Source organism: Plectrocnemia conspersa, unplaced genomic scaffold, assembly GCF_051122295.1.
Source record: "Plectrocnemia conspersa isolate PC_06_02 unplaced genomic scaffold, ASM5112229v1 ptg000013l, whole genome shotgun sequence".
NCBI classification, from domain to species: domain Eukaryota; kingdom Metazoa; phylum Arthropoda; class Insecta; order Trichoptera; family Polycentropodidae; genus Plectrocnemia; species Plectrocnemia conspersa.
In genome coordinates this window covers 7,221,098-7,234,592 of record NW_028277177.1, presented here as the reverse complement: position 1 = coordinate 7,234,592, position 13,495 = coordinate 7,221,098, and the positions used below count along the sequence as shown (strand labels likewise).

The following is a 13,495-nucleotide window of genomic DNA, read 5'->3' as shown; positions in this document are numbered from 1 at the left end:
AAAAACACTTCAAAAGTTTATTTATTTAATATGAACAAAACAAGTTTTGATAAATCACATTATTTTAATACAACATTTATTAGTGAATAATTTTCTTATGGAATTTAAGATTCAGTCATAGTGATGATAAATAGTTTTATTTACTTCTTGCATATAATAAAATTATAAAACAAATAAAAACTTACAAGTAATTAAAATAACATTTTTCTCCAAACGTAGAATTATTACAAAATTAAAGTATGTAAAAAAGACAGAATTAAAAATTATTCCTCAATATCATAAGAAGAGTTTCTATATATTTTCGATCCTATTGATCGAATGGTTACAAAAAAACTACTCATCTACACATTCATGAATATTGTCAATATTTATTATCTTTAATCGATATACGATTCTAAGTATTGTGTATTGTAATATTATTAATGAGAAAAATCAAATAAACCTCTTATATTATTACTGGAAGAAAATGTAAATTGGAAGATGTATAAATAAAAAACATTTGGCAAGACAAAGAGAACATTAAAATTCCCATATTGGATATAAATATTTATAAAAGTATTACATATTTATAACAAAAAATAATAACTTTGCAATTGCGTGATAAATATTTATTTATTCACAAGCTCTATTGACGCTAAGTGCTAATTAAACATTCACAAGCTTTCCATTTAGATTTGCATTGATATATAAAATGCACACATGAATTAACATAATACTATTTTTACGGTATCTATTCATAATACTATATCTAAAAGAATGAACAATAAATAAAAATGTGTATTTTATAACTTTGGTACAGCAAATACTTATAGTAATAATTTGATTTTTATACTATAATAAAATTAAAAGTTCTAAATTATGTCAAGTTATTCAATAAGACGAAATTATATTGTAATGAAAATAACCACCCTGCCATAATGATATCACATAGTAATTTTTTATAATATTAAAAAATATTAGTATGTTTTTTTTATTAACGAACAAAAATAATCTATCAATATAATATTTATATTTAACATTTATGTATTTTTTAATAAGCTCTAATTAATAGGTTATCTATTCAAATTTGCTTTTAGCATTAAATCAGCAAAAAAATATGTTCAATAAGAACTGAAAAGAATGCAAGTATGAATTAAGTACATAGTTTCATTAAAAAACCATTTCACTTCACACACCTCGCCATGTCTCACAATTTTCCAGTCTTGACGCCAAGTCCTTTCTATCACAATTTAATAATGGTACATCATAAATTTGTATAAAAATTATGTTTAATATTTCAAGAAAGTAGACAATTTCTTATTAAACGAAACATTGTTATCAAATACACAAAGTAATACTATGATCATGGCTATAAACACATAAAAAATTTATGACACATCAAATCAATTGGCACTCAAAATTTTCCAACGTCATGATTTTGATTTCACTTTTATATTATTCATATAAAAATTTGGAATGATACAATTTGATTTTTCTTTTTGAAGAATCAAAGAACAAACTAAAATAAATTTATAGCACTTCTACTTAATAACTTTCATTATACCTCACATCACACATTCATAATTTTTTTTTAATACATAGTGTGAATGCACTTTGTTGATATTATATTAAATATATTGTCAGTGCAATATTAAATAGAGAGAACCAAAAGATTACAAATTGTAATCGAGAAGAAATAATATCACAATTTTAATAAAAAATTACTATCACTAAATTATAAAAAAATAATATATAAGTTCAGTTGGTAACACTGTCAAACAGTAAAAACAATTTAAGATCATGTATGGTACGAAAATATAACATAAAGCAGAATAAAAAATAATTTAATAACCGCATTACAATCATCAGTGGTACCAACATAATCAGATTAAAAAATATCCCTTTTTAACTTACAACGAAACAAATTTAAAATTAAGAAAAAAATAAACAATGAAAATACTTGAGCAACTATATAAATCGACAGCAAAATATATATTTTTTTACGTACAACATTTATTATAAATAATTTAAAAAATTATTCTATATTTGGAGGAATCATAAAATCTAAGTGTATATCTTCCATATTTGGTAGTACGAGAAGTTTCTCAAACTCTGTGCATAGTTTTTTTTCAATCCAACTAGTAATCACAGCAAAATTCATAACGCGAGATCCGACAATCGGCTTCGTCCTTAGCAGCAACTGAGGATTCCCACGAAAACTGAAACAATTTTTATAATAAGCATGAATTAAAATCTTGAAAAATTCTATCCAATATATAAACAATAACTTACCCAAACCACATACGATCAGAAGGAGGAGGAGGCATATTGATTGTAAGACAACCGAATAACCCGTAAAGCTCGACACTTAATTTTAAATCAGTATTTGAGACTCCTTCCATTGCCCGCTTCACATATCGGTACTCAGACACCTAAAATTTGAATTGAATTAGTATTAATAACACTGAAGAATAGATGAAAGAAATGTGAACGAAAATAATATTGAAATAATTGATAGCTTACATATTGGAAGAGGTTACTGGCTGCAATCTTATCGACGACTTTTAATATCTTTTTAGTGGAAGAACCTCCTTGATTATTAGCAGGAAGAATCGGTGCATCAGTATCGCTATTAAATAAGCCGTTTTTAAAGCATACACTAAATTTAAAAATTCTACATCAATACTTACATTTGCAAATGTGTTGGTAAAGATTGAACAATTACAGCTTCGTCTTCAGAACTGCTTTCAGCTGTATCATCCAAATCTGAATGATAAACGGCATGAAATGTTTCAAAGTTTATTTTATCTACTTCTTTATCATCTGTTGTAGTATCACCAACATTCTCTTCTATAAAAAATATATATTAATAATGTAGAACTCGCAACTATTAAACATTTCCATACTCTTATCAACGAGACTCATCAAGTTCAGCTTTGTAGTCAAGGTCATTGTGACTCGTCCGTTATACGATACATGCAAATCTACCCATAAACCTTGACTATTAATGGTCGGAAAAGCGTTTGAGAATTGTGGAGCTTCGTTTGAAAATTCAAGTGCAGTTACAACTAACGGACCCATGAAATTAGGTAGCTAAAGAATATAAAAAAATACAAGTAAAAAAACAGTATTTTTAAGTGATCAATTTTAAATTTATACCTTCAGACTATTGAGCTTTTTTTGAATCCTTTCTTGAAGCATAGTCACCCAAGTTTTATTTCTAAAGGTATCGTAAATGACTCTTCCTAATATAGCGTTGAACCACATTATTCCCCTAGAAGGTTTTATAGTACCTTCAGAACTCGGCTATAAAAACAACACATAAAAACGATATTCATTAATTACTAAACTAAACTTAAATATGTAAGTCTGTGAGTAATTAACATGTGGGCTTTCACACATGAAGTTAGCCGCGAATACAATAACAATTAATTTATTGGTTTTAAACTTAGCTAAAATTATTTATAGCTTATTTATGTTAATAATACTTATCGCTCGATTTTTTTTACGAAATGGAGGCCTAGAACGAAATTTGTAATAAAACAAGTACTTTTTAACGTTTCTTTAACTTATAAAGTAAATGAACAAAATCTTCAGTGACATACATGCTCTCCAAAAAGCAACTCAAATTACATTGCATGGGCAGTGGGAGAGGTTCCAGATGTAGGTCAAGTGCAAGAAGCGAGAGAAGTTAACCCATGCGTTAGATTTAGAGAATTAAAAAAAAAAAGTTTTTTTTAACCGCTTAAATCCAGGGATAACTGTATGTCTGTAATTGTATAACTTACAATCCAATTTTGTAAATAGATTAATACTTAATAATTATCAATAAAATTGAATTATCTATGATTCAACGGGTACGGTATTAATATATTATTAACACAATAAACAACCTCCATAATATCCTTCATGTATCGCCAAAAATCAGTCTCTTGCTTAGGAACAAACGTCCCGGCGAGCAACGATTGTTTTGATTTCCCCTCAGGAGTATACAAAACTGACGGCAATTCATTATTTCCGGCCTTCTTATCAGATTTGACACTTCCCATTTGAACTTTGGATTCGGTCTGTGTATTGGATTTAGAAATATCATCGTCTTTATCGACACTTTCACTTATAATACCGGAATCGTTGCTTTTGCTCTGTTTCAAAGACTCAGCTTCGATAGCTGCTTGCAATCTTCGAAACCTGAAATTATAATATAAATGAAATCACAGCATAAAATAGATTGCGCATTATAAATTTAGTATACCATTCATCTTTTTCTCTTCCAGTACGCCCGAAAAGATATAGAACAATAGGTTCATCCGCTTTGAGATTTAAGTCATCTTTAGACCACGAGCTACTCAACAGGTCCGTTTCTGAAGCAATCTGAATATTCTAAAAGTGTAATTTTACAATAAATGCCCAAATAAAGCAATATTATATAAAAACTCTTACATTTTCATTATCTTGAACTTTAACGTAATTAAAATTCTCTTCATTTGCTACTTTAGAATTGTTAATATCTATCGGTGCACTTGCTGGCGTTTCCTTAATCTTGACATCTACGCTAGAGGTTTTTTGTTCAATTATACCACATTCAGTTTTTGAAAAGAGGGTATCTTTAACTTTCATCTTGAATGGTTTTGAAGGTGTCTTAGTGAGTTCGATCGGCGCTTCTTCAACATTGACACATCCAACTGGTCTATAAGAACAAATTATATATTAAAAGGTTTACTAGTTAATACCAATATTCTGAAAAACATACTTTTCTTGAACAATTTCTTGTGTAGTAACATCATCTTTAGATTGGATCGAAACGTTCGACTCTTCAGGTTCTTTAAAGCTTGATTTAGCATTAAAGATAGTAACTTTCGATTTATCTTTCAGTGTAATACAAACAGGATATTTTTTACTCCAATGCCTTAAAAATATATACATTAAAATTCAATCTGAATTGTTCAATACGCATTTATTAAAAGGAATACCTCTTTTTAACTATCCCCGATGGTAGCAATTTTATATGAGCTTCATCTAAATTATATATTCTATGTTGATAGAATGGTACCTTGTGTGATTGTTCGTTGAATAGAGCGTGCTTAGGAACTTTATTATGAGTGAACGACAATCTCAAAGTAGAACCTTCTAATTTCATAAATGCAGTTTGAGTCAAAGATATATGATATGTTAGCGGATCGTACTTTCCCGACAAATACACGTTAATCCAGCCCTAAAATAAAAATAACAATTATACATATTTTGTTAGTTATAGATAGCAAAGTTATATATCTTCACCTCATGTTTTTTCAACGGTTCAAACTCGACAATATGAGGAATGTTAGACAGTTCTTTTTTCCAAAAGGCTGGAGTCTTCTTAATAGTATGCTTTTCACTGAACATATATCCCAACATTAAGTGATAACTTTGGTACAAGAAGTACATGAACCAAACGCCTATTAAAAATCCGTTCAGCATATCAATACCAGGGAACAATACATTACTACAAAACACAGCTACGGTGAAAACATATATAAAACAATCGTATAATGTTCTCTCCATTTTTTCGGCCCCTTTCACTGAAGTAATAGTAATACTATTGTCGTGAGATTCAGCCCCAATGATGAGACTATTATTTTCATGCAAAGTTTTATACATTTGAAAATGTTCTGTAATTTCTTGACTTAAGAGTCCTATATCTTCTAAAGCGTCAACTCCTGACTCGATTTCTGCTTCCTGATCACTTTCAACATCCGTGCCTTCGTCTTTGGTATTTTTTGGTTTATCAGTATTTTTAACATCTGTAAAAATAAAATATAAACTAGTTAGTTATGTCAGTTAAAATATTTTTTTATTATTTAAACGAAATATTTAAAGAAAATTAATTATCAATAAACCAATGATATGTTACCATTGTATTCAAAGCTAACATCAGCCGTTTCAGTTTGAGCTTTATTCGTTTCTAAAGAGCTAGAGGTCTCTATGTCCATATCCGTCATGGTGCTACTGTGTGATATAATTGGCGGAGATAATTCAGATAGATTTTGAAGACTACTAGTAATCGAAGATACCTGAAATATTAATAATTAAAATTAATTGCTTATTAATAATAGAAAAGAACCATCACTAATTACTTGTGTACTACTCATTTATAATTCATTGAAATTTACATTATAATTAAACAAAATTACTTGTGGAAAATATAATTTATAACACACAATATGAATTAATCTAATCCCTTTTTATAATTTGCTGCATTTTTTCTAGAACTATCCATGCATTTTCTAAGCTCTGAAAAACGCGTATCGAGCTCCATTGAGACCGTTGTTGGGGTTCTTACATAATTACCCAGTATAAAGCTATTGAACAAGGTGCTTTACAAAACAAAGACTTTCGAACGCCATTAGCGTTACTAATTGTAACAAAAACTGCGTTGTACGTACCCTTTTGTCATCACCAAGGAGTGACCACAATGGTTTCATTTATAATGAGCTACCCGTGAGACAGTCAATGCCTCATTAGAGTTATACATAACAGTTTACCCATTGGGTCTAAATAATCTATTCACTCAATTCGCCTAAGCTTAGTTTAAAGAATGTATTAAAGACTTGACTCCGACTCACACACCCCACTCAGGAGAGGAGCGATCAATTTTGACAAATGCAATGAGTAGACCCGCAGGATCTTACGTATTTCGAAAGACACCAATGAGGACTTCATCAACAACTCTTCAACAAACATCACCACTGCAAGGGCTCTACTACTCTATATCGATCCCAACAGTCTGTTATAATCATAATGTATCGACCTTGGCTCTTCCTCGTTCAACACCGCAGCCTGATACTGACATTTGCATTGAATAAATTACACCATTCGGTGTGACTTTTAATTTATTTTTACTCAGGTAATAAGAAAAAATGACACAACATAGTACTTTCCGATGTGTAAAATGAGGTGAAAAAATAATGATTCATTGCAATATTTACATATTGTCAGTAATAACAGCTAAATGTTAACGATTTATTAAAATAATTTATAAAAATATAAACGTACTTGATTTTCAGTGCTTGCACAACTATTTAAATCCAAATCCATTTGCAAAGAATTGTCTTCAGAATCAGTGACGCTCATACCATCAGCACTCTGTTTATTGTCTTTAACGTCAACTCCTGAATTAACAAAAAAAAACATACCAATTTTTTCTAAAAGTAATTAATACTTTATAATTTAGTAAAGCTAGGATACTTTTCTTTTTATGTAAACATTTACAGCAAAAATTTAACATTAAAACAGCGCTCATTAACATCTTTAAATAATCGACAACATGCATTTTTAACCAACAAAAATATACTAATAAACACATGAATACTAATTATTTATTGAATCAAATTATTGCTACTAATAAAAAAATATAAACCTTCAGAACTTCTTGACGATTTTATATCCTCAACGGCCTGAGCGATTTTATATTTAAAATCGCTAAACAGTTTCCATCGATCGCTGTTTAAATTAGCATCTTTTTCCTTAATAGATTCAAGATCGTTATTGGAATCTACACTGTCTGCCCTTTTGCTAAATTTGCTGAAATATTCCTTGATCGGCGATCCGCTACTCTCGTTGCTGACGTCTACGCTTTTCCTCTCAACGCCGACACCGTCTTTGTGCACATCTTCATCTATCTTCTGATCGACTTCTTTGTCGATTTTAAACGCTTTTAAATATTTATTAATTATCGACACTCCCTTATCGTTCTTTTTAAGCTTCTTGGTTTCGTCCAAGGAAAACGAAGTCTCAGCAGAATTGATGCTCGAATCGCACGTGGAAATGTTCTCTACTTCCTCTTGATTCACGTTGTATTTTATAGTCACAGATGATGACATACTAGGCTTTCCTAAAAATTATAAAAGCAATATAATATAAAATAACATTTGTACACATTAAAGCAAAAGAATATGACTAACTACAATTGATTTTTAAACATACATTACACGATTAAACTTAACACCTAATGCGCCGCACTTTCGTGCGAAAAAACACATACAGCTGGCGTATTTGCACGCGATCAAAATAAGTGACAAATAATCGCAATTTCAAATTATCATATTACTAAAATTACGCTACTGATAATTATAAAAAATGGTGTAGGCACTCACCAAATACAACACCAATGAGAAATTTTCGGTCGTAAATATTAAATTTACGCAAAAGGAAAAAAATATTTGTCGGCTTTTGCAAAATGCCATATATTATAGGCATAAAATGAGACTTCAGAATATGAACACAACATGTGTGACAATCCTAATATTTGTCAGCATCGATTCTAAGTGAGAATTCGTTATGGTGTGACATTTATATAATATTATGTATAAAGATATTCAAAAAGATTATTTTTTATTTATTTAATTTTGTATGGAAAGAATTATAATAACATCTGTTAGTAGAATATACAACATTATCTAAAATATAATTAATCCATTTTGGTGCCCAAAAATATTCAAAGATGTTAGTAAGTCTGTTAATGATCAAGTTTCATAAAAGCGTGTTAATACATTTCCGGTTGTACGATCGGGTCCCCGAAAAGTGTGTTAATCGGAATCCGACGCTTTAAGTGTTAAGCGTAAATTTAATCTAATACTTTGTTAATTAAAATTAATTATGCTATCAACTTATAATAATATGATTATGAAGCTTATAATAATACAAATATATCGATGCCGTGATGATAAGATAGACAAACTAGCCGTATAACTAACGCTATATTAAAAATCACTATAATAATTTTATAGATGGACTTCAACTTTGTCATAAATTTATAGAATGTTTTTTATATGTAATTATCCATTTTTTTATTCGTTACATCATGAATTAATTTTGTACAAAAGTTGAAGACTATCTCTGCATATGTATAATCATTAGACCTCAGTTTCGTTTTTATAAAATATGTATTCCATCACCCACCTGAAATTTTAAATACTTTTATGTATTATACTAATTAATGAAATTATTAGTATAATATATTAAAAATCCCATAGATAAATGTTTTTCCTTACATAATATTTCACTACATATTCTCGGTTTGGAAATGACCATACATCGCAACTCAAAAAATAGTAGTTTTTAGATTTTCATATAAAATAACTGAAATTTGTCAATAGTTTGTTAATATTGAAGAGTTTAAAATTACATAGAAATCCATTTTAAGATTTGTGATAGTCTCTTTCTTGACTGTTGTCAAGAAAAAAATGTATTGAAAAATATGATACCCATCTCAAACAAAAATAGCTTTCACACATGTAGAAAGAGAAAAATAGCTTTAAACGCAGTAGTTGCCATTTATGATTTATTAGTGGTGTAATCATAAACTATGCATAATTTTACTTCATAACTATAAACAAAAAAATATGTTTTTAATTCAACTATTAATCAGTGTTAAGTAACAAAGTTAGTTGTTATGTTTTGAAGACATAAAACAAGGAAAAAGAGAAGGAAATAAAACTGGTTCTTACTCGAGACATTACCTGAATGAAATAAGAATAAATTAATTTTTGCTCTTTAATTATAGACTACTCTAACATACTGTAGGAGGATATTGTTTAATATTTCCATTTCATTAAGATTCATTAAATGAAGTGCATTTTTTTGAGCAAATTCAAGGAAGTACATGTTTAAAATCCACACCAAAAGCAATAGAATTGTAAATTATATAATTGTGTGCAATAAACTATATCTAACAGATTTTCCACATTCTGACTGGCTAAAAAGCCACACTCTACTAATCTCTAAAACACGAACAATAACTAAGAGCATAATTTAAATGAGCAATATATAAAATAATTGTTCCATAAAACGAATTGTTTGTGCATTACTATTGGACATATTAGGTGCGAGCCAGCATTGGCCAGAACAGTGAACACCTTATGAATAATTCTCTGCAACGAATCCTTTTCCGAAAAAAAATCCAAAGATTTACCCTACATTATTGCACGAATAATTCGTTTTATGAAACAAAATATTTATTTAAATGCACATATCTCTCAAAATATTTCCTTGTTAAATAGCACCAAATAACTAATAGTTGGCAATATATAAAATAAGGAAATAGTACATATTCTGTATTGAATAGCATATCAGAATATTTAAGAGATCCTTATTTATTGATATCACTGAAGAATGTGCATTTAAACCAAGTCTAATATGAAATATTGACGAAAATATTAATAGACCGGTATATATAATATAATAAGGGTAAGTGAGTTGTATTTAATCGATTTTTCACATTTATTTAGAGAGATTTTTGACAAAGCACAGTGAAGGAATAAAAATAAATAGTCTCACTCACTACAGTGATATGTTGCAAATACTCATTAGTAAATTAACAAAAGCCAGGAAAAAAGGCAGCCTAAAAAACAAAACTTGTGAGCGTATGCAAACATAAGACAAATGACTAATAGAGTGCAACTATAATACACATCTACAGTCGGAACCACACACTAGAGATAAAATTCCAGATAGAAAAAGACAGGACACTTCATGTCAAACCTCCCCTAGATACAAATTCCGAAATCCAGGGGCTCAATACGATCTATTGATACCACTTAGAGACTACGAGAACATGTATATGTATATGCTTTTTCACGAATAATTTGTGAAAATAATAATAATTTATAAATAAATATCTACGTATTCAACAAATAATTAAAACTTATTTTATTCAAAGATGATTCAGGTAGTTGACGGAATATTACATGAGACAAAACAGCTTAATGACAAGTCTGGTATCTAATAATCATATTGATAAATATTGTATAAATAAGAGTTATAAACTACGTATTTAATAAATAGTAACAATCTCAATCATTTCGATAATTTTATAATATATATATATATATATATATATATATAATAGATAAGTATCATTTATATTTTTAAATATACGATACTTATTAATGACATGCTATATTATAGATATATTATTACACAATATTAAAAGCATGGAATATATTATTTACAATATAAATAAATGATAAATTTATTCATTACAACTGCGCAAAGCCTCTTAAAATATATTTTATTCAATACCTCAAAACCATTATTAGTATACAAAACGAAGTCCATGGTATAGCAACAACCTAGAGTAAATATAATAATCGGTCAAGTCTTTGCCGAAATTTGTAACTAATAATATAACACGTTTTTAAAAAATGCACAAAAGTTGCATTTTCACTCATTTTTTAAGTGAAAATGTAATTTAATCAAATACCAATGTAAATATATTATACAATATTTTAATTGCACAAGTATCAGCATAAATATAAATATAACATTGAATAAATACCATATGCATGCAAATTGAAATATAACAGTATTTCATGTACGTCATACAATAGCATTTATTTATAATATTAACATTTGGTAGTGGATGTATATAACACAGATGTGACGTTTCAATATGGTAATATGTATGGTAAGTAATAATAATGATAAAATATGGATACTTTTGATAAACATGTCTACTCTGAACGGTATACGACTTGTAACTGGAAGCTATCGTCTCAGATTGGAAGTATTGATGTAAATAACGCAGATAAAACGAATTTCGATGCGTATTGGGGAACAATGATAAATATTTATTATTTAAGTTCAACATACCGGAGTCCGTTTTGGTATCCATTTGTTGAATTATTGATATCTCTGCCGCGTCCGATCGATCGTCATATTTAGTATAGATTGCGTGTTCTAATAGTCACTGTGGTTCGATGCGACTGTGTTGACAGTCTGAATCGCAATATCAAGCCACCCATATGACATGACGCATGTCAACCACTCATCTGACTTATGATAATTTCATTGTCTAGACGTACTAATTTATCTCTACGCTTTAAAATACAGTAGTAATATGAATTCATATAATGTAAAAATAAAATATTTTTACAATTATAATATACCTATATTTTACTCTTTAAAATCATATAATGTGGGTAATATCGAACAAAAATACATTATCAAAATAACTATTTTTCTTAATGAAATATATATTATTAACCACTATTACTTAATACAAAATGATTTGGTACTTGTTAATAATATTGGCGCCGTTATTATGTGTTCGGCGACTTCCATAAATTATGTCACAGTGTGAAATAAACAAGAGTTTGTTTATATCGTGTGACATAGGGGAGGGTGTGTAAAACGTGTGACATATTTATTTTTATTAACCTGACAGGCGTAAGCCCAACGCTTTACAGCGGGGTAAATCTCTACCTAATGAATACCTACAAGTAAGTATTTACCACCAAACTGAAAGTCTGGGAATTAGTCACATATATATTAATAATTACAAATTATTACTAGTAATATAATTTATAACCACAAGAGGTTTTTTTTATCAATAGTGAATTTTTTTAAATAAAAAATTCGAATGCCGCTGCCGAGGTTCGAACCGGCAACTTCAGAGTTACTAGTCTGAGACGTTACGGACTACGCTATTCCATCCTTATCATCATTTATGCAAGCCGCCTTATCGACGATACTGATAAATGGTTAATCGCGATTTTTAACCGATGTTTTGGGAAGAAACACGCACATGGTGTTAAAAAACAAAGTTTTAATTTTTAAAACGAATTTATGTACCAAAACGTTGTTGGCCATTTTAGCTAAGCACACACGCACAGATATATCCGCTGGACACTAGGACAGATCTGTCCGAGTTTTGCTACATACGCAAAATGTCTGACCTGGGACATCAGATTTACATATTTTTAGGTGATTCTGCATTTCAACTAAACAAACATATTATGAAGCCCTATCACTAAAGTACTAGAAGAATAACTAATGGCGATTGGCGTCAAAACAATAATCGATTACACTGTTTACAATTATTTTTAACACACGAATTTAGTTTACAATATATGATGTCTCACTGTCTTTGATAAAACAAATATCAAAAAATACATTTTCAACGGTAATAACACTGAGTGACATTATCAGCAAAGTAATAAAACATTATCAGCAAAATCTTATTAAGATCTTTTAGAAGATATACCTACCGATGGCGGCAACTTTGGCACAAATTATTAAAGGCGAGTGGAAATGACCCGGGTCATAAAATCATTTAAGAAACAAATTTTAACAAAAATAAAATGTATTGAAAGATAATTAAAATGACAAGAGCGGAGGGCCGAGGGCTGCCTAATAAACATGCATATTTCCATCGATACTGTAAACCAGGGGCTCCCAACCTTTTTGTATCCTAGAGCGCATTTTATATTATCGGTAGGGTGGCGGGCACCACCTGACTCGTCAAAGATTCCTTTTTTGCCACTTACAGGACCTATAATCGGAAAAAAGTCGGCGATCTCGGCTGATTTCAGTTGTAGTTTCGGTTCGGACAATTTCGAGAGAGTGTAGTAGAGACATAACAAATAATAAAAGATAATTAAAATTTTTAATTAGTGTTTGTGAAAAAAATTCTATTGCGGTCGAATAGTGGCGGGCGCACACAAATCGGTCCGTGGGCGCCATGGCGCCCGCGGGCACG

The 13,495-nt window shown here is 29.4% G+C and overlaps 1 protein-coding gene across 2 annotated transcripts; it reads right to left on the bottom strand.

Annotated features, from left to right (window-relative positions):
• Positions 1-1,250: 1,250 nt before the first annotated feature.
• Positions 1,251-11,745, bottom strand: LOC148227158 (testis-expressed protein 2). Of its 2 annotated transcripts, none has more exons than XM_088201459.1 (16): positions 11,608-11,745; positions 7,376-7,849; positions 7,012-7,127; positions 5,870-6,029; positions 5,257-5,759; positions 4,950-5,191; positions 4,730-4,885; positions 4,420-4,666; positions 4,232-4,359; positions 3,873-4,167; positions 3,139-3,285; positions 2,886-3,072; positions 2,670-2,829; positions 2,503-2,608; positions 2,272-2,411; positions 1,251-2,198 (listed from the first exon to the last, which is right to left on the bottom strand). In XM_088201459.1, exons 1-16 carry the CDS (start codon positions 11,627-11,629, stop codon positions 2,015-2,017), a joined length of 3,267 nt encoding a protein of 1,088 aa, XP_088057585.1. In that variant the 5' UTR covers positions 11,630-11,745; the 3' UTR covers positions 1,251-2,014. The 2 variants fall into 2 exon arrangements, with proteins under 2 accessions (XP_088057585.1, XP_088057586.1); XM_088201460.1 differs by having other exon boundaries at positions 4,232-4,350.
• Between the last annotated feature and the right edge of the window lie 1,750 nt (positions 11,746-13,495).